The sequence below is a fragment of the Schistocerca gregaria genome, chromosome 3 (assembly GCF_023897955.1).
Source record: "Schistocerca gregaria isolate iqSchGreg1 chromosome 3, iqSchGreg1.2, whole genome shotgun sequence".
Classification (NCBI taxonomy): domain Eukaryota; kingdom Metazoa; phylum Arthropoda; class Insecta; order Orthoptera; family Acrididae; genus Schistocerca; species Schistocerca gregaria.
The window spans coordinates 412615582-412640667 of record NC_064922.1 but is presented as its reverse complement, the minus strand read 5'-3'; the positions used below and the strand labels follow the sequence as shown (position 1 = coordinate 412640667).

Sequence of the window (25086 nt, the reverse complement as noted above, 5' to 3'; positions counted from 1 at the left end):
AGAGAAGTAACTAATTTTCAGATTTGGAAAGTAGTATCTGAAGGATGTCAATACAAGACTTCCAATTAAATTACATTAGTGGGGCAAGAAATGAAAAATGTATAATATAGGATTTTCTCAGGACACCTGTTTGAATACTACAATGCTTTACTAGGGATGACTTCACTGGACATTGTATGTCATTGTTTTGAACTTAGAACTGACTTACACAGACACTTATGAAACAATCTACAATTCAATGTGGATTCCAACTTACAGTGCAGCTTGGCATACTTTTCACATCTGAAACTTATTGCCTGAGATGAAAGAAGTTATGAATTGACAGAACAACTCCCAAGTCAAACTTGAATCCCAGAGGCCTTAAGATTTGTAGTATGACATTTACCAACTTAGCCACCAACACACATTAATGACAAATACTGTTTTTAATATACATGAGTGGTATGCCACACAGCATTAAAACATACAAAAAATTGCACCTGAAAGCAATGTATTAGTCACTGAAGGCATGTAAGATTATGGCCTATCATTCTACTAATGATGAGGTCATTATGACGGAACACAAGCTCGAACAGGACAAGGATGGAGAAAGGATATTAATTGTGTCTCTTTCAAAGGAACCATCACTGTATTCTCTTCAGTTGACTCAGGAAATCAACAGAAAACTCACGTCTGATTAGCATACCCCCCCCCCCCCTCCAATCTTGCTGAATCTGAGTCCAGTATGTTATTACTCGCTGATAAAACCTCCTAAGTCTTGAGGGAAGGTGAACAAAACAATAAGGGAAGTCCAATATTGATTAAATACAATATGATAATGTAAAATCAAACTGAATTTTGTGATGTTAGTTTTAGGAGGAAAAAACCTGCTTATCAAGCACATTTTTGGAATGAATACCAAAACTAGCTAAATTGGAATGAATAGAAATAAACTTTCAGTTCTTGTGTCACCAGTATAAGCTTAAGAACCAAAGCCTGTCCTCAGTAAGCAACAAGTCATGCCTTTATGTAATAACACTATTTTCCTAAATACACTCAATTTTTTAATATGGAATCATCATTTGGGGATTAAATGTACAAAACATGGAAACCATTTGTGAACTACACACCAAGAGCCACAAGAACTGAAAGTTTGTTTCTATTCATTCCAATTTAGCGAGTTGTGGGTATTCACTCCAAAAAGTTGTGCTTGATAAGCAGGTCTTTTCGTCCTAAAACTATCATCACAAATTTCAGTTTAACTGGGCATGTTGTGTGGACTTTAAGAGAGGAACTGTATCATCCTTCAATTGTATACAAGTGTCATCAGGCAAGATCCAGTTCAAAGCCATAGTATTATAATTTCATACCCTCTCAGAGGCTGGAAGAAGGTACATGTGGACCAGTAGATGAATTACACGGACCTCAGCTTACAATACCGCATCCCCAGAATTCTTTCTCACACTGTCACAACACTGACGTCACTAACTGCAGTGTGATGACATATCATGTGACAATATCCACATCACAATTGTCTATAACAGTGTTATCTGCTAATCCCCCCCTCCACCCCCCCCCCCCCAAACTCCTGTGTGTCTTGATACACTATAATAGGAAGACATGCCATTCCCCTGTCTTTGTAGGTGAAGAAAGAAGTGCCATACATTATGGAGTTGTTTACCTGTAAGTTAAATTTGTCAAATAGACTGACAAGCACAATGAAGGTTGGGCCAGATGAATATCTTCATCTGCTTCAGTGCCATCAAGATTGTGTGCAAATCCACAAAAAGACTTGAAAATTGTTTTGGCAGATGCTGTTTAGGACACATTTAAAAAATATAAATATACCACCAAGGGACTTCACTGAACTGGATAATCATTGTAGATTATGGCAGAATTACAATCAAACCTTCAGAAAACATAGACTGATAAATGATTGCAGGAGTATGGACACTTGTTAGTCTATAATTTTGTTTTATCCATTATAAAATGATTTTTTTTTCAGTCATGATTTTTTGAATTTATTTTATACACATTTGAATTTCGAGAAACAATTCCATTTGTCAGGTGTACTGTTTATTTACTTTTTAATAACATTTAAGCCATAGAACATAATAAATGTATCTAAAAACAAAGATGCTGTAACTTACCAAACAAAAGCGTTGGTAAGTTGATATTTTTCCCACATGAACATAACAAATGTTTTTAATACACTGACTTTGGTATTTCTTTCCCTAACGAGATGTGTGCAATATAAATGAAATTAAATAAAAATTGTGACCTGCAGCAAAATGTTTTGCTACCGTTGTGCATGAATCCGAAATATTTTTTTTGTTCGTGGACATTTCCAAAGCTTTACTCCATTGGTAACAACTCTGGCACACTGTCCTCCACGATTGAGGTAATTTTCGCTTTTTATGTGTATTAATGTCCACCCATTTCCTGAGCTCCAACTATCATATTGATCCTCAACTTTGCTTCAAGAGAAAAAAATTAAGTTCTATTGTTCATTAATTAAACACATGCTTCAACATGTACTTTTTCCAAATGTACTGTTACGCTAGATATTAAAGCAGTCCTGGATAATGTGCCTTTGAATTGTCGTTTGCTACTTGCAAGTTTCTCTACAAGGTAAGTTTGATATTTCATTCCCATCTTGAGCTTTTTCTTGTTAATGTCACAATTTTTGCATGGTTATTCTTTTTAATAAGTGACTATAGTAGAAACAGAAAAAAACAATATGATGGCAAGGTCTCAATTCTCTTTGAAGTCATTCCCCCCCTCCCCTTCAGTTTCAGAGCAGGAACCACTATAACAATGAAAAGATGAGTACAATGAAACCACAGTGTAATTATTTAGTGGGCCATGTCAGCCTGGCACATGAGCCCTGAGGCACCTCGGCCGCCAGCTGGGATTGTCTAGGGCTCATGATCACCATGCCCTGTGTGCTACTACAGTGTTCCGCTGGCATGGGTTCTGTGAGTTGAGGTCCACCTTCCAGCTGCCACCAGATGAGGGCTTGAGCCTTTAGTAAATTAATAAAGACATTCTGCTTCCTCTGAACAGCTTCTGATACATCCTGAACCGCCATCCTTCACCAGAGCACATGCTAACTCCCTACAAGTGGAGTCAGACGTATTGGTGGAGACAGTAATGGTGGTTCAACATTCACAGCAACAAAGGCAGCAAAAACAGGACAAAAGTACATAAATGCCAACTTCAAAATGGCATCTGATGTAAAGGTTTCAGCTCAGGAAATAATTCAACATGTGCTGGGCCAGGGTGCTCAAATGGAAGCTGATAATTTAGAACTACATAAGGATCTAGATGGTCTGCAGGAGACAAGAGAGGAACAGTTCTCTCATAATGCGTGCTTATGTGTCCTAGATACCAGTACCAGTTCACTGGTGGCTTGTTTCTAGCAGATCATGGGAAGATACTTTTACCATTATATATAATTTACTGCAGCAAGCTGGGGAAACAGAATGATGATCAGTTACTAAGTATGTTTCAGTTGAAATTCACAGGGGATGCAAGGGTGAGTGTAATGTATCTACATCTACATAACCACACCACAGTTCACACTTAAGTGCCTGGCAGGGGGTTCTCAATCATTTCACTCTCCAACAGCATGGGAAAAATGAATACCTAAATATTTCTGTGCAAGCTCTTGTTGCTCTTATTTTATTATAACAATCAATTCCCCTATGTAAGTTAGTGACAATAAAATATTTTCACACACAGAGGGGAAAGTTCGTGATTGAAATTTTATGAAAAGATCTCACTGCAATGAAAAATGTCTTTGTTTTAATGACTGCCATCCCAACTTGCTTATCATGTCCGTGACAGTCTCTCACCTATTTTGCAAATAAACAAGCTGGCATTCTTTTAACATTTTCAATGTCCTCCATCAGTGCTATCTGGTAAGGATCCCATATAGCACAGCAATACTCTAGCAGAGAGCAAACAAGACTAGTGTAGGCAGTCTCTTTAATAGACCTGCTGCATCTTCTAAGTGTTCCGCCAACTAAATATAAGTATTGGTTTGCCTCCCGCACAAAATTATGTACCTGATTGATCCAACTTAAGTTATTTGCTTTTTAATTCTTACAGAAGTTACATAAAGCTCTTCTCAGGACCTCGAGGAGGGACTGGTGGATCAGTATAGAAGGAGAAAACACCCTCTGTCTTATCACGAGCTCTAAATGGTATGGCACAAGACAGGGAGATTCTGTAGAATTTTTTTTTTTTCTGATCAAATTATGAACTAATGGATGATGACAATGCCAAAAGCACCATTCTGCAGTAAGCAAAACAAAGGGTGCTATATCCATTTTTGAGGTTTGTGAGTGGAATACCCAAAAACCTTCAACATAGCTGTAATAACAGAGATGACATTAGAAGATATAGATGCAGTGACCAGGATGGGGGAACCTGTGCTATAATTGTGGACAACCTGGTCACATTTGGCAGAGTTGTTGGGAACCTCAATATGAGAGGTGTAAAAAAGTTGGAGTGTCTGGATGGGAGTGTCCACACAGGTTTTGCAGGCACAAGAAAGATGGTTGGCAGGTAGAGCTGACCCTCCAACATTAAAACAAAAGGGGAACAATGTCATCATCGTGCTGCATTCCCAGTTGATGTGAGCAAAGGATGTCCATGTGCTGAATCAATGGGAAACTACTGTTTAACCATCTTTTTATATGAAATAGCAGGCTCAAAGGGTATCCATAGTAAGTTACAGCATACCTAGTATAAACGAGTTGCACCTCCTTCACTGCACGTTAAGTGGCTCTGATGGATGTATTATCCATTCACTGAGATCTGCTTGGATGAACTTTCAAATGGGAGAGAAAGACTTCCTGCTTTGCATCAGAAGTACTTTATTGGATTGAAATAAGCTGCGATTCTGTACTTGGACTGGACTTCGTGAGGAACTATCACACCAACATTGATTTGGAAGCAAATAGTACAGCTACACAGGAAATCCATTCTGTTTAGGTTTTACTAACAGAAAAATCATAAATCCAGAAGGTACATCTCAGACATCAGGAAAGCCAACTAAACTGCACATGGTGAAATACCAAATGGTTCAAGGAAACTAGTCTGGATGGATGTAGAAGCAGACTTGCCATTTAATAAAAATGGTTCAAGTGGCTCTGAGCACTATGGGACTCAACTTCTGAGGTCATCAGTCCCCTAGAACTTAGAACTACTCAAACCTAACTAACCTAAGGACATCACACACATCCATGCCCGAAGCAGGATTCGAACCTGCGACCGTAGCGGTCGCGCAGTTCCAGACTAAAGCGCCTAGAACCCCTTGGCCACTCCGGCTGGGCCATTTAATATATTGTGTATTGTTGAACCCTGGTAGAAAACAAGGAGCTATGAGGGTGGTTTGAAAAGTTCTCGGAACGGAATAGAAAAAAAAAAAAAAAAAAAATGTACTTGCATCACTGAAACTTCCTATATTTTTCAATATAGTCTCCTTGTAGATTAATGCACTTGGTCCAACAATGTTCCAGTGCCTTGATCCCATCTCGAAAAGGAGTTTCCTCCAGGCCTACAAAACAGTAGTCAACCCCGGCTATCAGTTCTTCATTTGAAGTGAATCTCCAGTTTTGGGAAGAGACGGAAGTCTGACGGAGCCGTATCAGGTGAATAGGGCAGGTGGGGCAACAAATCATACCTTAGTTTGTGTAATTTTGCCATGGTGGCAGCACTTGTGTGCGGGTGAGCAATAACTCGATGGAAGACAACTTTCTTCCTTGCTAAACCTGGCCTTTTTTCACATATGTTTGTTGCAATTTGTCCATGAGGTTAGCATAGTCCTTCCAGAAAATGTTTGCCCAGTGGGGACTTAATCTACAAACAGAATCCCTTTCGTATTCGAGAATACTGATGTCATGCTCTTTCCCGCCAAAGGAATTACCTTTGCCTTCTTTGTTGGTGGAGAATCATCATGTTTCCACTGCTTTGACTATTGTTTTGTCTCTGAGGTCTAGTAGTGCGCCCAAGTTTCATCTGTGGTCACAAATTGGTGCAGAAACTCTTGTTCATTTCGCCTAAAATGGCCAAGCATTGTTCCAATATGTCCAGTCTAATGTGTTTTTGATCCAACCTCAAGAGTTGCGGCACCCATCTTGCAGATAATTTTTAATTTCTAATACTTCAGTTAAAAGTGTTATACCCTTTCAGATGACAACTGGTAAGCGTGAGTAATTTCACACACTTTCAGTCGGCGAACCTCCATGACCATTTTGTGCAGTTTTGCAATGATTTCTGGAGTAGTGACATCTTGGCCAACCACTGCGTGGATCATCATCTAAGCTCTCCCAACCCAATTTAAATTCATTTGTCCACTTGGCAACAGCTGAACATGAAGGAGCAGAGTCCCCCTGTGTATTCTGGAAATTGGCATGAATGTCCTATGCTTTCATACCTTCCTTTACAAAGTACTTAATCACTGCTCCACCTTTGCAAATCACTATGCGGGAACAACAACAGAGCCATGTCACTGCCACAACTCTCTTACAAGAGCACTGAGATAGCACATGTTTACAGGCAACAGTCCAATGAATATCACATGAACAATTCGTTGCACTAGCGCTGACCTCTCGTGGTGATTCCGAGAACTTTTCAAATCACCCTCGTAGACAAAGCACAGTTCTTGGTACGCCATAGTTTAGCTTTTGTGCAAGTGGCAGTTGGGTAGTGTCCATCAGCCTACATAATTTTGGATCAAAGGAAGTGGAACTATCACAGTATCAACCTCTAAGTGGCAGAGGACTCGAGTTAGCACAGATTTCAGTGTAAAGTGTTCTAAGCCATGACAGTCTGCCAATTTAGCTGCACTGTGGGACAAAGTGTATATTTGCAAGAGAAGGATAAGGGGGTAATGGAAAACCTGAGTCTCAGACAACTGCTAACTATGCCAATAATACAGTGTAGGATTTCCACTGGGAATGAACCACCAATGTATAGGAAGAGAGTCGTAGTGATTGGGGCAATCCAGGAGTCATTGTAATAAAATTTCAGATGCTTATGGGTTCCATTGTGACTATCAGTATTTGAATCAGCATAAGATGTATAACCATGCATGTGTAAGGTGAAAACTTCTTGCCTAATTACATCAGAAAAGGATATTCTATTTTGCAGAACACTGTTCTAACATGAGTGATTTTCTACATTCAGGATATATCAAGAACTGACATGTGATGAAGTGTGACTATTCAACTGTCACATGACATTTGCATTCAACAGGGAGGGTTCAAATTCTGGGTGTAGGAGTACTGCAGGCTCTAATCCACACCAACAATAGCTAAAGGGGTAAATATTACAGCATATTTGTTTGAAAGTCATCAGTTTGCTCACTGAGCATTCCTATGCAATAATGTTACTAGTTAAGAGTTATGATTGTTTATGTTAACTTCTGTAGAAGAAATTAGTGTTTGAACCCTAACTAAAGACATAGACTTGAGCAATGGGCAGTGTGAAAATAATATTTTGCATATGGCTCGAAAAGACTATTATGTACTATGAACTCTTCCCAAGGGATGTGTACATCTTAAATGGTCTTTCTTGGCAACAACTGAGATGCCTTTCAGCCACAGTGTAAGAAAAATGACCGAGAAAACTGCATCACATATTGCTACTACATTGTTATTCACACTGCTAATTTCAAGAACAAAATTATACAGTAGGTTGTTTGGGAAGTCATGCCACACACACTTATTATTCTGTTCTTAAGATATAAAATGTTTACCTTTCCTACTCCTTATCAAACAACTGCCATGAATATTCATTTCTGGATGAAACTGCAGTCCAGATCTGGTTTGACAACACCTTAAACTCAGAACCAGTAAGCTTCTATAGGCATGGAATTGGTAAACTATCTGAGCATTGTCAGACAGTGCAAGAATATTTTGTTGGCGATTGATTCCTCTCTGATGTTTACTGTAGAGTCCAATAAACTGATGGAAAATGCCATTAAAATATGAAGTGTACTAATACAAATGAAATACAGTTTAAGACTATAACCTTCCAATGAAAGTCTATTTTAATAAAATATAAAGTACCTCTGACACGAGTATCCTTATATCGGCATGAATTCACAAGACAGTGCTCACTTTGGACTTCATAATGGTGTATGTTTACTTGATGTCGTTTGTCGTACTTAAGTTGTATGGGAATGTGGCATTTCGTAGATAACACTGGGTATTCACAAAAACCAAACATTTTGTCAGCAGAAGCAGAAAAGGTACTGTCAGTCATGTGTTGCATGTTTTTACAGGCCACCTGGTTCTGCTGTGACAGTTCTAGAGTCATTCAAAGAACGGTCAGTAGCACGTGAATACACAAATCATGCATTACTAGTTGGAGGTGCCTTTAACCTACTGAGCGTAGGCAGTGGTGTCTACAGATTCACTGCAGGGGTACAGACAGACAGTCATACGTGTCTACGGATTCATTGCAGGGGTACAGACAGACAGTCATACGAAGTACTTTTGAACCTCGTAGCTACAAATAGGCCAGACCTTATTGACGATGGTAGTATAGAAATGGGGATAAGTGACCATGATGTTATGTAGCAACTATGGTTATGAAAGTTAATAAATCAGTTCAGAAGGCTAGGAGAGTGTTTCTGCTAGAGAGAGCAGACAAGCAGTTGGTAGCATCTCACTTAGACAGTGGACTGACATCACTTAGTTCCAGTAAGATGGATGTAGAGGAATTATGGGCAAAGTTTAAGCAGACTGGAAATCGTAACCTGTAGAATTATGTGCCTAACAACAAGGGGATTAAGGACAGTCAAGACTACCATGGCTTATGAGATTTGGAAAATGTTGAGGAAGCAGAGGCCATTGCATTCTTGATTCAAAAGAGAATGTGCAAATGATGACAAGGAAAGGTTCGGAGAGATTCGTGCATCTGCGAAAAGATACAACTACTACCACCATCATACCTTAGCCAAAGATCTGGAAGAGACCTGAGAAAATTCTGGTCCTATGTAAAATTGCTAAGTGGGTCTAAGGTTTCCATCCAGTTACTTGTTGACCAGTCTGGTGTGACAGTTGAAGATAGTAAAACAAAAGCTGATGTTTTAAATTTCACATTCAAGAAATTGTACAGGAGAATCATAGAGCCGACCGGGGTGGCCAAAAGCGGTTCTAGGTGTTACAGTCTGGAACCGCGCGACCGCTACGGTCGTAGGTTCGAATCCTGCCTCAGGTTTGGATGTGTGTGATGTCCTTAGGTGGAATCCCAATTCAGTTCTTCAAAGAGGACTCTACATCACTGGCCCCTTACTTAGCTCGCATTTATTGTGAATCTTTCACCCAGCGCAAAGTCGAAGGTGACCAGGGAAAAAGCACAGGTGACTCCTGTGTATGAGGAGGACAAAAGAATGGATCCTTAAAATTACAGACCAATATCCCTAACATAAGTTTGCTGCAGAATCCTTGAACATAGTCGCAGTTTGATTATAATACATTTTATTGAGACAGAGAACATTATTTCTCCCTCATTTTATCTGCAAGTGGAACAGGGCACGTAAATGACTAGTAGTGGTATGGGGTATCCTCCGCCACTTGCCTTGCAGTGGACTGCAGAGTATCAATGTAGATTATTATTTTTTATTCTTTATTCTGTCTACCTAACCTTCCAAAAATAAGAACAGTTATAAAGTTAGGACAAGACAAGTTAGTGCTTTCAAATATCTGAGAAACATAATTCCGGACGACATGAGATGTAGTAAGGAGGTGAAAACATGTATAGCAATTGCCAAGGAGGCATTTCATAATAATAAGAGGAGGGATCTCTGTGGGTGCATGGGCAGGGACCAGAGGAAGAGACTGGCGAACTACTTTATATGGAGCATGGTATTATTTGGAGCTGATACACGGACAATGAAGAAAGAGGAAGAAGGATGAATAGAGAGGAAAAAGGAAGAAAGATGAATAGCAGCATTTGATATGTGGATTTGGAGGAAAATGGAATGGATAAAATGGATAAACAAAGTGAGAAATGAGAAGGTGTTGAGAAGAGTGGGGAAAGAGAGAGATACTTTAACGGTAATCAGGTTGAGGAACCACAACTGGCTTGTACGCTGGATCAGAAGTGATTGTTTACTGATGGGTGCTATGGAAGGGATGATGAATGGCAGAAGAAGAGAATGCAGAAAATATCAGATGGTGGGTAGTATAAGGATAGGAAACCTTTATGAGAAAATGAAGAGGGTGGCAAATGACAGGACTGCATGGAGAGCTAAATGTGAAGACCTGCCCTAGGGCAGAACACTGATGATGATGATGATGATCATGATGATGATGATGATGATATTCCATTTGAAATTCTACCTAGAGAAAACCCAACCAACCTGAGCACTTCCCTGGACTCAACCTTTCTCCCCTCCGTGGACCATTTAGCACCCACGCAGAATGGTTGAATTTTGATGAAGCAACTGTTTGGGCACATACAACAGCACCATATAAAGCACCATCAGTCATACTCGTGATTTTACTAGTGATAAGCACTGTCCAATACTATATCAGGTGTAGAGTCGTGAACATCCAACCCCTACCAACTTTCTACCTGCAGTTTTATATTAAAAACAAACAATGTAGAATTAGCTAGTTCCACATAGAGCAGCAGAGAGAATTTGGGGTGACCAAATTCTTTGAAGAAGGGTGGAATGTAATGAAAGAGGCCTAGGTAAGGGAGTTCAATGCCACATGGACCACTTGCGGCAATATGCTGGCACAGCATTGCAGCAAGTCACTCACTGGGTGTCTGCATCCACTGGCCAGCTAACGCCCTACTGATGACTGAAACAACAAACATTTTATCATGCAGATTACTTGACATCTGTCATGGCCACATCACAACAAACCTGCTTTTGTCTGTAAAAATACTAGCCATCCTGCCAGACTGGACATCAAACAAAGCGGTGAACCATCGAGTCTTCAACTGACATACAGTCTAGCTGTGCTGAGAGGTAGCCAGTGCTCTGTCATCATCCTGCTTGAACTGCTTGGTGTGTGTGTGTGTGTGTGTGTGTGTGTGTGTGTGTGTGTGTGGAGGGGGGGGTGGGGGGTGGGGGCAGCCTCACTTCCGGCCGCAGCTGGGAGTGGGTCTGGCCGCTATCGTCGAACTGGGGGTCAAACTGAGGCCCACTTAACCACAGAGCAACTGGGGTAGTCTCAGGTGCCAGTAACCAAGAGAAGCCATTTGTTCAGGGTTTGCTGCTTGGATATCTACGCCATCCACATGCCATGGCTGAGTGGTTCTTAGCTGTCTCACACTCAGCAGGCTGTGTCACCATGCTGCATCAGCCATGAAGCAGCTTGGTCACTGGCTGTGGCTGTCTATAGTGCAAGAATGGGCTATGGCTCATGTCCTACTACAGAGTCCATCAGAATGAATAGAAGAATTCAGAAAAAACAGAACTTTGAAACAAACTGACGAATTTATTGAAACACACACTGAAAACAAACAAGGTATATGCCATTACATACTATATACTCCCTTTACTTATTTTTAAACACAACACCAACACTTTACATGGAATCCTCCAGGTGGTGAACAAAAGCTTCCATCACCTGCAGTTGTTTCTCATGCAGTTGACAAGGGTTATCTTGGTTAAGTGTTGCCCATTACCAGTAATTCTGTTTGTTTACACCACCATCTTTGTGTCGCCATCAGTATATTTTTTCACATCTGATGATAAGCTGCTGAAAGTTTCAGGAAGTGCACCTAATAGTTTGTTGGCAACATTATCTTGTTTGTTTAGTTTCTATACGATCTGCAATTTGTATGGGTTGAAACTGAGATTATCACAGACTATGGACCCCACAGAATGATCTGACATTGTTAGTGCCAAGGCATATCCGACAGCAGACTAGTGAAGACATGGGATGAGTCTTTGCTGTATCTTCTCCACTCGTTCTGCGATCCACTGTCCTTTGTCACCTAGGTCTTTTCTGCTTTGTACAAGGTGCAGTGTTCCACTCATTGTACAATTGTCCAATGATACAGGAATTTATCATATCATTTTAATTTGAAATGATGATAAAGACTCTCTGAAGAGTGATGGGTGTATTTTTTTAAATACATCTCAAAGGCGAATGCTTGATGCTCTGAGTTCCACAAGGCCATAATTACAATTGACAGTCCTTCCTCAATGGAGCGTGAGCATACTTATTTCGCGCAGGTACAACAGCATGCTGTATTATGCGAGTCACATCATATTATTTGTTCTGCTACACTTGCACAACACTGTGCTGCCATGTGTCCCATGGCTTCAGATCCATCTTTTAGCCAGTACCAGATGTGGGTTTGAGCTTGTAATAAATTAATAAAGGGTTTCTGCTACCTCTGAGCAGCTTCTGACACAACCTGAGCCACCATCCTCCACCAGAGCACTTACACAACCTCTACAATTAGCTACAAATTTATCCCATGAGTCTTTATATGCTGGCTGTACTGCACCATTTCCCCCCTTCTGAAATTATTTTGTTTGTGTAAAGAGTTATTTACTAGCACTTTCCTGCAAATATTCTATTTAGCAAATATGTTCTGGTTCTTCACTGATGACTTTTCAATGGTAATGATAGCACAATAAACAATTTCTTTCAGATAAGCAGAAAGTTTTTCTCTGTTCTTCTGATATCACTGAATTGAAGAATTTAACTGATAAACTGTTTTGTTACAAATGTTTTCTTTCCTTTCCTTCACACAAAGTAAAATTTGAAAATGACTTCTGTAGGTCTTCCTGGAATGACATTTATTTTCCACATTTTAAAACGACAATTTTAATACACAAATCATAGAGCCAATCAGATCAGTATTTCACAACAACAAGCAATCCTGCATAGGGGGCACACGTCATTGCCAACCAGCAACTGTAGCAGTTTACTAACAATTATATTTGTAAATCTTCAGGATTAACATCACAGGAAAAGAAAGATTTGTTATCTCTGCTACGGCCCATATTTGCTTTTCAAGGTTGATATGTCAAATATTTATGTAAATGAAATTTGATAGTGTATCGAATCTCACCTTTTCGTCAAAGAAATATGATCAAATCCAGGGCCTCACCATAGATCTGATCATAAAAGTCGTTCGTCTTCTGTTCAGTGCAATGTGAAATGTAAATGCTTGGAACACTGGCATCATACAGCTATTTGTCTGTAGTGTGTTTGTATCAAGGCTGGCAAGTTTGGTTGTTGTGTTCCTTTGACTCTTTTTAGTAACATTGCTTCGACTGGGGTGAGGGTGAGCAAGGGCACAGTGCATGCTATTACTCATGTGCTGAGAGGGTGGTGGGATATGCTGCAGGTGACTTCAAATCCATAATCACAGCTACAGCTATTCACCTCTAAATCTAGAAACATTCAGCTTTTCAGCAAACCAGAATAAAACAAAAATCTAAGCTATCAATTCTGCGTTATCTGATTTTGAATTCTGGATGCCACAAGTAAGAAAGTGCTTCATCTGTTTAGTACATTTTAGAAATTTTTTAACTGTTGGAATACTAATTTTATTAATTAAATTATTCAAAAATAAAAATACTTCTTAATGCCCATATAGTATGCTAAACATTCCAATATTTCTCCTTCAGTGCTTTATAAATTGCTTCAAGGAATTATTTTGGTTAATACACACTTGTATTCAAGTGCTGTATTGTTAGCTAGAGTAGCTCTCTCTCTCTCTCTCTCTCTCTCTCTCTCTCTCTCTCTCTCTCTCCCTCTCCCCTGTAGTAAGAAATGGCAGTATTATGGTGAGCCTGTCTTCTGCAAATATAGCGTTTCTCAAGTGAGTATTCTCCTTTGTAATATGAGAAGCTACTTTATTGAGCAAGCAATGAAACGTGCTCTCATCCATTAGTAAGTAATTTATATATAATTGATATCCACCATTTGCAGCTCTCTTAACAAATTTTGCTGAATGCTTTTACTATCTCAACGTAAAACCCATGGCTTCAGCCAAGTACGTTCATCATTTTCTTCACCACTTCTCTTTCAAATGCAATTGTGGTACAAGCAGCTGCAGCACATAACATGTTGTTGTTGTCCACCATTTTGAACTCTGATGAAAAAATATGACGACAGTGTAATAGCCCCTTTTAGTGCCACATAAAAGATCTTTGTCAAAGAAATTTGATAGTATAATACCAGCCTAAGCAAGCACATAAGCATTTTTTTGCTGAGCCAGGAGTTCTTATAGATACTGTTTGAAATTTTGTTCATGGCTGGAGCAACAACTGTAGAATGACATCTTCTAGTAGAAATAGTACACAGCCAATCATTTGCAAATTGGAGGTCTATTAAAGCCAGTCTACCATGGTTTCAACATTTATAAAAGTGTTCTTTAAAAGAAAGTAATGACAATTGGATTACATGTTCTGGCAAGGATACGTTAAAATATAGTTGAAAGTCGACAATCATATATAACATTTCCCCTCCATAGTAACCATGTTGTGTATGTTTTAATTTGCTATAGAGGTGAAATTTTATGTTTGACTGAAGCCTATTGGATATATTATAATGTACCTATGTCACAACATGTAATCCAGCTGTCAGTATTTCCTTCTGATGAAGATATTTTTATAAATGTAGAAATCATGATAAAGTGGTTTAATAAACCTTCCAATCTGCAACTGACCGCCTGTTTACTATTTTTTAAGAAGGATTTTTTTTGTTTGTTACAGATATTACCTCATACACCATCTTTTATAAAACCATACTCAATTCCAGTGCCAGCAAAAAGCTCAGTATGTCATGAGATTAACAGAAAGATTAACAAAATATTACTATAGAATGCTACTGAACCCTCTGATAGTTTACAATAACCCTTTAGTTGTAGTTAAGAAATCTGATGTATCAGTATGACTTGTACTTGACATAAGAACAGTGAACAGAGTAACTGAACCTGAATGAGACAGACACTCTGTCAATGAGGAATTATTAACTAGATTTATGGGAATGAAATACATAATTACTATAAACGTAAGGATAGTTACTGGCAAATACTACGATATGTGGAGTCGTGAAAATACATTGCTTTTCTTTTTGATGGTAGATCTTACCAATTCAACGTTTTACCTTCTGTTTTTATTGGAGCATTGGATAATGCTATAGAAGGCGTCTTGAGGGACAAGCTCATGTTGGTCAGAACATACTCAGATCCTAGAAGAGCTATTTTCAATATTACATTCCCTAATAAGCAAGCTCTAAAGGTCACAGTTTGGTACAGGTGAGGTAAAATTTCTTGGGCACATTATAAATACGGCAGTGATTAAACAAACCCAAGCAGATTAGATGCAATTAGCAAGTATCCAGAACCATCAAATAAGAGAAAACTTACATAATATTTAGCTTTGTTTGGGTTTTATAGAAAATTTATATGCAACTATGTACTAAATGCACCATACTTGATGGCATTACTCAAACATTACACACCTTGGAAATGTACACAGGACTGTAAATCAAAATTCAATTTAATAAGGGAGAGTTTAGCATGAACACCACTTCCAGCCCCTCCAGATTTTAATTTACCATCCTAGTTAGCCTTATTTATCAAGAGAAATACACAGATTTGGGTGTTTAGCATTACCTAATAGTTTTTGCAAGTAGAATTTTAACCAAACACAAGAGGAATTATGGTATCACCAAAAAGGAAGCATTATCTGTGGTGTGTTCTACCTCTAAATTTCATTACCCTCCAGCTAGACATAAAACAATAGTATGTAAAATTAGACTCTTACATAACAGGCTTACAAGGTAGGGCTTGTTCCGTCAAGAATTTGATTTTACATTGCAGAATGTCCAAGGCATAGACAATTTGGTAACAGGTGCTTTAACCCAACTACCATGAGGATTGCTATCCAATCAAAATATACAACAAGGATATTTTTAGAATTTATTCTGAAAGGTAAACATGTATGAAAACGACATTAAATCCCTTTGTCTTCATTTAGGCTTAGCACATCAGAATTGTATGTTAAACAGATGCACATGAAATATTACGCCAAACCCAAATGAAGATAATGTAAACTGGGAAGTATACAAGAGCCTACCATTTCACAAGAATAACAAAACAAATAGATGGTTACTGTGCGTTTCAAATGAATATATTACATTATCAACTTGGTATTTACATCTGGGTTGCAAGCCTTTTGGACCAAAGAAATTAATCCTACATTTGAGTAAGTACTACTATTTTAGAAATTTGTCATGGCATGCTAAGAAAATACCACAATCTTGTTAAGTTTGCCAAAAGGTAAAAATACAGACAACAAAGATGAACATCTTACTGTAGTCCATTATTCATGATGCTTTATGGGATTTGGTGGTCATGGACGTTTTTGGTCCCCTGCCTAGAGGAAGGGAAAGTTTGGTGTACATCTTTCTCGCCTTAAAATGTTTGTCTATGATACTGACAATGTATCATTTGAAACAAGCAACAACACTTAGTATAATTTCCAAACTAAGAAATGATAACATAGGTAAGCCCAAGAATTTATTACCAGACAATGGCACTCAGTTTAATGTTAAGCATTTTCAGGAATTTATGCCTCGCGAAAGTGTGCACTACATACTGATAGATTATGTAGACCACCTGTGCCAACAAACATTCTAAGTAGTCAGATTTGGTAAAAGACTTTGAGGAGCTGATGAATGAATTGTCACACTCTGTAATGGAGATTTCACCAAAAGAACTAATAGGGAAGTAAATTGAAGGAGAATCCATATTTGAACAGAATGAATGGCCAAAACGGGGTAAGGATGATGTGACCAAGCTGGGAGTAAATATTAGAAAAGCACAGATTAAGGAAGGAGAGAGGAGGAGAAGAAAGAGATGGGAAAAGGGAGTTCCAGTATCATATAAGGTTAGTGATTTTGTATGGGTTAAGAATCACAAGAGAAATGTGAAAAATGATAAACTAATAAGTAATATATGAAGGACCTTTTGGGATTACTAGATAGACTCATTCAAAAATGGAAGTATTAGCTGACCTGGCAACAGAAAGGAAGAAAGCCAAGTATAGAAAACAATACTTACAGCCTTCTGCCAGAAATCAGCCCTAATAAATTTACATTATCAAAATTTAAAGTAAAGGAAAGTCTGAAAGGACATCAAAAATGGTCCAGGGACCAAGAGGAGGATGTAAGTGTAACTCGTGATTGTGCTGTTTATTAGTATCAATAAAGATGACCTTGAATACTATGATTAAATAATTTAAAATTAAAAACACTGATCTGCTAAAAGCCAAGAAGTGATTCTTCTTGGTGTTTTAACTCTTTGGGCTGCTCTGGGACAGTCACAATGACCTCAAGCAATTTCAACAGCCACATGCAGCTTGACTGTGCTTGTGTAACACAGTGCAGCACAACATAGCACAGCTCCCGAGAAGCCTCAAATGCATGATTTATGAAGCCTAATTTATAATGAAAATATATAAACATGTATGCAAGTAGAAGACTTTGGATGTTTGGCTGACAGAAGTGGGATTTCAGAAGCTTTCGTATTGGATGATGATGGATAAGGTGTTAGGGTGCTAGATTTTGAATCTAGAGATCTGTGAGCCTGAGCTGAGGGGTATCAGGTGCCAGAGTGAGTTAAAAGTTTCATATTACTGAAGTTGTGGTAGAGCTGTATGATACAATACTTCAAGCACTGGGGAAACTTAGTGAGGACACTTTGGGTATAAGCCCACAAAATATAGAGGTAGAAGGTGAATCTGAAAATAATTATGGGAGTACCAACTCGGTATGGCCCATACTGTGTGTTCAGTGATAAGTATGATTGTTAATCAAGTGAGGATGGATGTCTCCCCTTCTCATTTAGCACTGGATAGTAAGAAGGGTATTCCTACAGACAATCCTGGGTCTTGTAGTCTGGAGAGAGCATAAGATTAGTGGTATCATACCAACCATTCACTACAAATGCCATATTTGTTATTATGTTACCAAGTTCCTGAGGGTGATCCTAACTTCTTGTGTGAAATGATATGGCAAATTATGAAAATCTAAAGCAGTACTACTACTACTACTACTATTACTACTACTAGTACTATTTCTTTCTTATCTCAGACGTTATGTCTGGTCAAAAGTGGAAAGTGATGCGGACCTTAATCAAGCGTGACTTCCTTTTAACTGTACGGTATACATTATATTGCATTTAGGAACTTTCGGGTAATTGAACATGTATCAATAATTACGGATTTCTGTAGTTGTATATATAAGTTAGGATGTAGCTGTATTGCATTGATGTACTGGTGGATATTGTGTGGTATGACTCCTGTAGTTGATAGTATAATTGGTATAATGTCAACTTTATCCTGATGCCACATATCCTTGACTTCCTCAGCCAGTTGGATGTATTTTTCAATTTTTTCTCCTGTTTTCTTTTGTATATTTGTTGTATTGGGTATGGATATTTCGATTAGTTGTGTTAATTTCTTCTTTTTATTGGTGAGTATGATGTCAGATTTGTTATGTGGTGTTGTTTTATCTGTTATAATGGTTCTGTTCCAGTATAATTTGTACTCATCATTCTCCAGTACATTTTGTGGTGCATACTTGCATGGGGGAACATGTTGTTTTATAAGTTAATGTTGTAAGGCAAGCTGCTGATGTATTATTTTTGCCACATTGTCATGTCTTCTGGCGTATTCTGTATTTGCTAGTATTGTACATCCGCTTATGATGTGATCTACTGTTTCTATTTGTTGTTTGCAAAGTCTGCATTTATCTGTTGTGGTATTGGGATCTTTAATAATATGCTTGCTGTAATATCTGGTGTTTCTTGTTTGATCCTGTATTGCAATCATGAATCCTTCCGTCTCACTGTATATATTGCCTTTTTTTAACCATGTGTTGGATGCGTCTTTATCGATGTGTGGCTGTATTAGATGATACAGGTGCTTGCCATGTAGTGTTTTCTTTTTCCAATTTACTTTCTTTGTAGCTGTTGATGTTATGTGATCTAAAGGGTTGTAGAAGTGGTTATGAAATTGCAGTTGTGTAGCCGATGCATTTATATGAGTGATTGCTTTGTGTATTTTGCTAGTTTCTGCTTGTTCTAGAAAGAATTTTCTTAAATTGTCTACCTGTCCATAATGTAGGTTTTTTATGTCGATAAATCCCCTTCCTCCTTCCTTTCTGCTTAATGTGAATCTTTCTGTTGCTGAATGTATGTGATGTATTCTATATTTGTGGCATTGTGATCGTGTAAGTGTATTGAGTGCTTCTAGGTCTGTGTTACTCCATTTCACTACTCCAAATGAGTAGGTCAATGTTGGTATAGCATAAGTTTTTATAGCTTTTGTTTTGTTTCTTGCTGTCAATTCTGTTTTCAGTATTTTTGTTAAGTCTTCGTCTATGTTTTTCTTTTAGTTGTTCTTTAATATTTGTATTCTCTATTCCTATTTTTTGTCTGTATCCTAGATATTTATAGGCATCTGTTTTTTTCATCGTTTCTATGCAGTCACTGTGGTTATCCAATATGTAATCTTCTTGTTTAATGTATTTCCCTTGACTTTGTTATTTTTCTTACATTTGTCTGTTCCAAAAGCCATATTTATATCATTGCTGAATACTTCTGTTATCTTTAGCAATTGGTTGAGTTGTTGATTTGTTGCTGCCAGTAGTTTTAGATCATCCATGTATAGCAAATGTGTGATTTTGTGTGGGTATGTTCCAGTAATATTGTATCCACAATTTATTGCAAGACTTACCAAGCGGGAAATCGCCGGTAGATAGGCACAATAAAATAACACACAAACAAACACACAAAATTAAGAGCTTTCGCAACCAGCGGTTGCTTCGTCAGGAAAGAGGGAAGGAGAAGGAAAGATGAAAGGATGTGGGTTTTAAGGGAAAGGGTAAGGAGCCATTCCAATCCCGGTAGCAGAACGACTTACCTTGGGGGAGAGGGGGGGGGGGGGGGGGGGGGGGTAATATAGGTATATACTCACACACACATATCCCTCCATATTTTTCCCATGTGGAAGTTTCTTTCTATTTTATTTGTATCCATAATTTGTATTATTTAGCATGTTGGATAGTGGGTTCAGAGCAAGGCAGAACCAGAAAGGACTTAATGAGTCTCCTTAGTATATTCCACACATGGTGTCTGTGTATGTGTATGTGTATGTGTGTGTGTGTGTGTGTGTGTGTAAACCTGTCCTTTTTTCCCCCTAAGGTAAGTCTTTCCGTTCCCGGGATTGGAATGACTCCTTACCCTCTCCCTTAAAATCCACATCCTTTCGTCTTTCCTTCTCCTTCCCTCTTTCCTGAAGAAGCAACCGTTGGTTGCGAAAGTTAGAAATTCTGTGTGTGTGTGTTTGTGTGTTTTATTTATTGTGCCCATCTACCAGCGATTTCCCGCTTGGTAAGTCTTGAAATCTTTGGTTTTAATATTTTAAATAATTTAGTTAGATGTGAGTGTGTTGAGGTGAACTTCTTTAGCCAGAAATTTGCTATTTTATCTTTTCCAGGAGCTTTCCAATTGTGAGTAGAATTAATTGCTTTGGTGACTTCATGTTGCAAAATTATCACTTCAGGCATTTGTGGTATCATCTTATATGTGTCTGTTTCTGCTTCTATCCACCGTGCAAGCCTGTTATGTTTACCGGCTTTGACCATATGTTGCTCCAGAAGTGTTCCATGTCTGTTATGTTTGGTGGATTGTCTATTTTAATGTGTGTGTTATCTATTGTCTGGTAAAATTTCTTTTGGTTTGTGTTGAATGTTTGGTTTTGTTTCCTTCTATTTTCACTTTTTTTGTATCTTCTAAGTCGTTTGGCCAATGCTTGTAATTTCTGCTTCTTTTCATCTAATTGCTCTATTGCTTCTTGTTGTGAGATTTTATCTAACCTTTTTTGTTTTCTTTCTGACATTTGATGTCTTATAAATTGTGTTAGTTGTCCAATGTCTTTTCTCAGTTTTTCTATTTTGATCTGTAGCCTGTGTTGCCATGCTGGTTTTGTGGGTTTCTCTTGTGTGTTGGTTGGTTCTGATCTCTGCCTAGTGTGTACATTTAGTGTAGTGAGTGCTCCTATATAAACCAGTAGTTATAACTCTTCCATAGTTGTGTTTTCATTTATTTTGTTGTGTATGATTGTGTTGATAGTTTTTATTGTTGTTTCGACTTGTGGGTTATTTGGCGGTCTATGCAAGAATGGTCTGATGTCTGTATTTGTGTCTTTGTATTGTATATATGTCAGCTGGAATTTTTCTTCTATACCTAACATGTGTATCACTTCGTGTTCTATTTGTACTTGTTCTGGTGGATGTCTTAAGATTTCGTTTTCTTCTGATTGTTTAATTGATGCGTGTTTTCTTTGTTTATTTGCTCTGGGATGTGTGAGTCCATTACTGTATTTTCTTCTTCTTCTGATTGCACATTATTTTGTTCCAGTATTTGTTGTACTTGTTGTTTGATGTTTTCTAATTCTGACTGGGGTATCCTGTTATTTTTTATTATTACACGGATCTGATCAGCTAGTCGTTGTTCTGTTAAAAATTTTAATTCTGGGTATCTGGTAATAAATGTTGTGTATACTTGCAATCTGTATCCAGTTGTGTTGGTTCCTAGGTTTGTTGCTTGGTAATAACAGAACATGAGGTGTCGATTAACTTCATCTGATCATCTCATCCTCTGTCTTTGTTTTCCTTCTAGGGTGGTTGCAAGAAGCATATCCTGCAAAACACCTCTATTTGGATTTAAATCATTTTCCAGTTGGCTAGCAGTGTCGTTACCATTGTGGGCAGGCATAGGGTTCAAGCGTCGTCCCCGACCATGACGGCGCTTGTCCGAGGCTTCTTTAGTTGTGTCCTGAACCAGCTAATCACACTAAAAGGGGGGTTAGCCCTATTAGTGGTTTGTTCTTTTCGTCACCTTTTACAACTGGCAGAACATACCGGAGGCCTATTCTTTTCCCGGGCCTCCACGGGAACTATTATTATTATTATTATTATTATTATTATTATTATTATTGTTATTATTATTATTACCATTAGTATATTATTACGATTACAAAGTAAAATACTCATTTCAAGGAGTTAAAAATGTTTGGGGGCAGTTTCTATAGCTTTTTAGTAGAAGGTAGCTGAAAGTAGAATAAGTATGTTGACACATGGACATCAACAGTTGCCTGGAAAAAGGGAACTAACGTTATTACAAATGCACTAAATGGGTTAATTGGGGTTACTTGGCTTTGTTACTATTCAAATGAGACTTGCTGACTATGCAAAATAGAGAAAGTAATTTACGAACAGTCTGCATATGGTGCTTGTAGCGCTTTCAGAAAGTATATTGTTTTCTTAAGACTCATTGTAGAATAAGAAACGACAGATGGTTTTCTTGCACTAAGCGCATTAAAGAAAGTGTCAGTCTGTAAACACATCAACTAGTTAAGGCTTGTAACTTCACTACACTAAGAATGGAATTGGTTATCACTTGGTTGTCGTTGTGGCATTCGATTGAAGGATTTAATAAAACAGAAAATTTAATCAAAATGGCTCAAGTACCACTTGATCATGACCTTTAAAAATAAGAGTGAAGTATCATATAATTAAGTCACTGAAGTAAATTGACTAAAACAAGGAAGAAGATCAACCAACCTATTAACTTGGCTTCTCGGTCTGTGATGCGTGGAGCTAGCTGTGTTGTATCTACTTTCACGTCTTCAACCACAGAAGTGTCACCACCTTCTGAGACAGCTGTATCTGCATTGCTTTGCTGCTCAGCTGCTGCTGCCTCGAGTTTTGCTTGTACTTCATTTGAGGACTTTAAACGAGCCTGGAGTTCTCTGACTTTAACCTCATCTTCATTCTGTCGGCGCCTTGATTCTATTAATTGCTGGAAACCAGTGAAATTTGAAATGTAAATGAAACTGAAAGTAAAAACGTATGCACACAAGAATAATTTTTAAATAACTTAAATTTTACCTGTTGCATTCCCTGCAAGGTTTGTTGCAACACTTTCAGCTGTTTGTCCTTCTGCTCCAACTCTGTCCTGAGATCAGACCTAACCAGATCCACTTCATTTTTGTAAGCTTCCAGCTGACATCTGAGACTGTCATTTTCTTCCTGTGAACACATGTCCAAATTGGAGAGCAAATATGCAGCAGACAAAATTAGAAATATCAATAAATTAAATATGGTGTCACCCATATGTGAAGAAGTTACCTAATGCCCACATAAACTTCACACACAGAGATAGACAAAAATGTTTCTGCAGTCAGTTTCATGGGTTATCTAATTCCACACAATGTTGTGTGGTTTAAAGCAACTACAGCATAATTATATACACAATTTATTTAACACAGTGTTGTTCTTGGCAAAATTACCACTTTCCTTTGCCTTTGTAACAAAATTTTTTGGGTGTCACTTGCATTATAAAAAGGCTGTTATGAAGGCACATTAAAAAAAATATTGTTATTGATGAGTATGTAAATGAAAGAAAGGTATGTTGATGTGTTTCCTAATCCCACCAGAAGCCACTGATGGGACTCCTAAGTCCAGAGTCTCCAACCAATTGACAAACTACCAGCAACAGTGTTCACTCTCTTCACTCTACAGTATATGCAGTGCAGAGAGGTCTATGATTTAGCCGCAGACATATAGTTTAATATGGAGCCTTAACTACAATGCAACCTCGCATTTTTCACATACACACATCACTGACTGAGTTGAAAAATCGACAAGTGACAGAAAAAAAGGTCATGACTGGCTGAGGCCTAAACCTTGGACTTTTGGATCTGAAGTTTGATATCCACTGACCCTCTTCTATTTTCATCTCATCATATAGTAACAAACCTTTTTTTCCACACTAATATTCAAACTGGTGAAACTGATGCTGACCATTATTGTATCACCACAGCTTAATAATTTGACACAGATGTCAGTAAACACAGAAAAGATGCAATACATTTCAGGAGGAGGGGGGGGGGGGGGGGGGGATGATGATGAAAATTGTGGTGTATGGTGGTACACTGATATCACATGAGAGGAGAATTTTCGTGGAGGGGTGGTGCATTAATGACAAAGGCTCCACAATATTTAACCATACGCATGAAAATCGAGCAGATTGTAGGAATGTGTCAGAGAGTGAAGCAGACTAGAAGAATGTGTCATGGAGGGGCTAACCGATGCCACGTAGAAAGAAGGCCTGTGTGCTGAGCAGCTTGCCTACCAAGAGTAGTCACACAGGTCTTTCAATCCAAGAATAGTTTCTACTGGCAGGCACTTCTAGAAATGTTTTTTCTGGCTAAATAATACTAGTAGCACACTTTAATTGTAATAAATGCCAAATATAGGCATTACAAAATTTTTGTCACAGGGGATATTAACCCAAAACTAAGAAAAAAAATGTGTTTCCTAAATATGTTAAGATCAATGAATTTCTACTGCTGAAATGAAAAACTGACTAGGAAGGGAACATGCCTTGACAACTGGCAATGGGGGTAGACATTAAGTAGAATGTGACACCATCAAATTAGGAATAGCTGACCATTATCACATATGGCTCAAAATTGGAAACCTGCCTACTGAAAATTCCAAGATGTTAACTTCTTATACATAGTTCTCAACAACGGGAACACTGAAAGAATGAGAAATGACTTTAAACTGAGTTGTCCAATATACTAACCAGTGAGAAAGATATTAATGACTTCTTCACATCCATTTCTATCGTGAAACATAGACCAGACACCAACTGCCATCTTGTCTCTAAAACATGCAAAACTGGCAATAGTCATTAACCACAACATACAAAAAATGGTACATACTGTGACACAGTAAAATCAGAATATTTTACTAATGCTGAAGGACATAACTGCTGACAGTTGTGAGAACAAGAAAAACTCTAAGCTTAAGAAAAACCTTCGTATCTGAAATTAAGGCAGCAAGAATGAAAGTTAATGAGGACTACATTTTAAATTCGAAAAACAACTGTTAAGCAGTCTAGAACATGGCAAAAAGTGAAATAAATAGGGGGAAAGGAGGAAATCACTATCTCAATTTACTGTAAGACTCTCAATGAGTATTTTGTGAATCCTGGAACTTTCCTTGCATCACAAAGTGGTGATACATG

The 25086-nt window shown here is 38.1% G+C and overlaps 1 protein-coding gene across 2 annotated transcripts in view; it reads right to left on the bottom strand.

Moving 5' to 3' along the window:
* Nucleotides 1-25086, bottom strand: part of LOC126356223 (ecto-NOX disulfide-thiol exchanger 2) — a 202191-nt gene that overhangs the window by 16994 nt on the left and 160111 nt on the right. For both annotated transcript variants that reach the window (XM_050007042.1, XM_050007041.1), the window contains exons 10-11: nt 22941-23081; nt 22614-22851 (exon numbers count right to left, since the gene is read on the bottom strand). In XM_050007042.1, coding sequence (XP_049862999.1) covers nt 22614-22851; nt 22941-23081 — 379 coding nt within the window. The remainder of the gene's footprint in view (nt 1-22613; nt 22852-22940; nt 23082-25086) is intronic.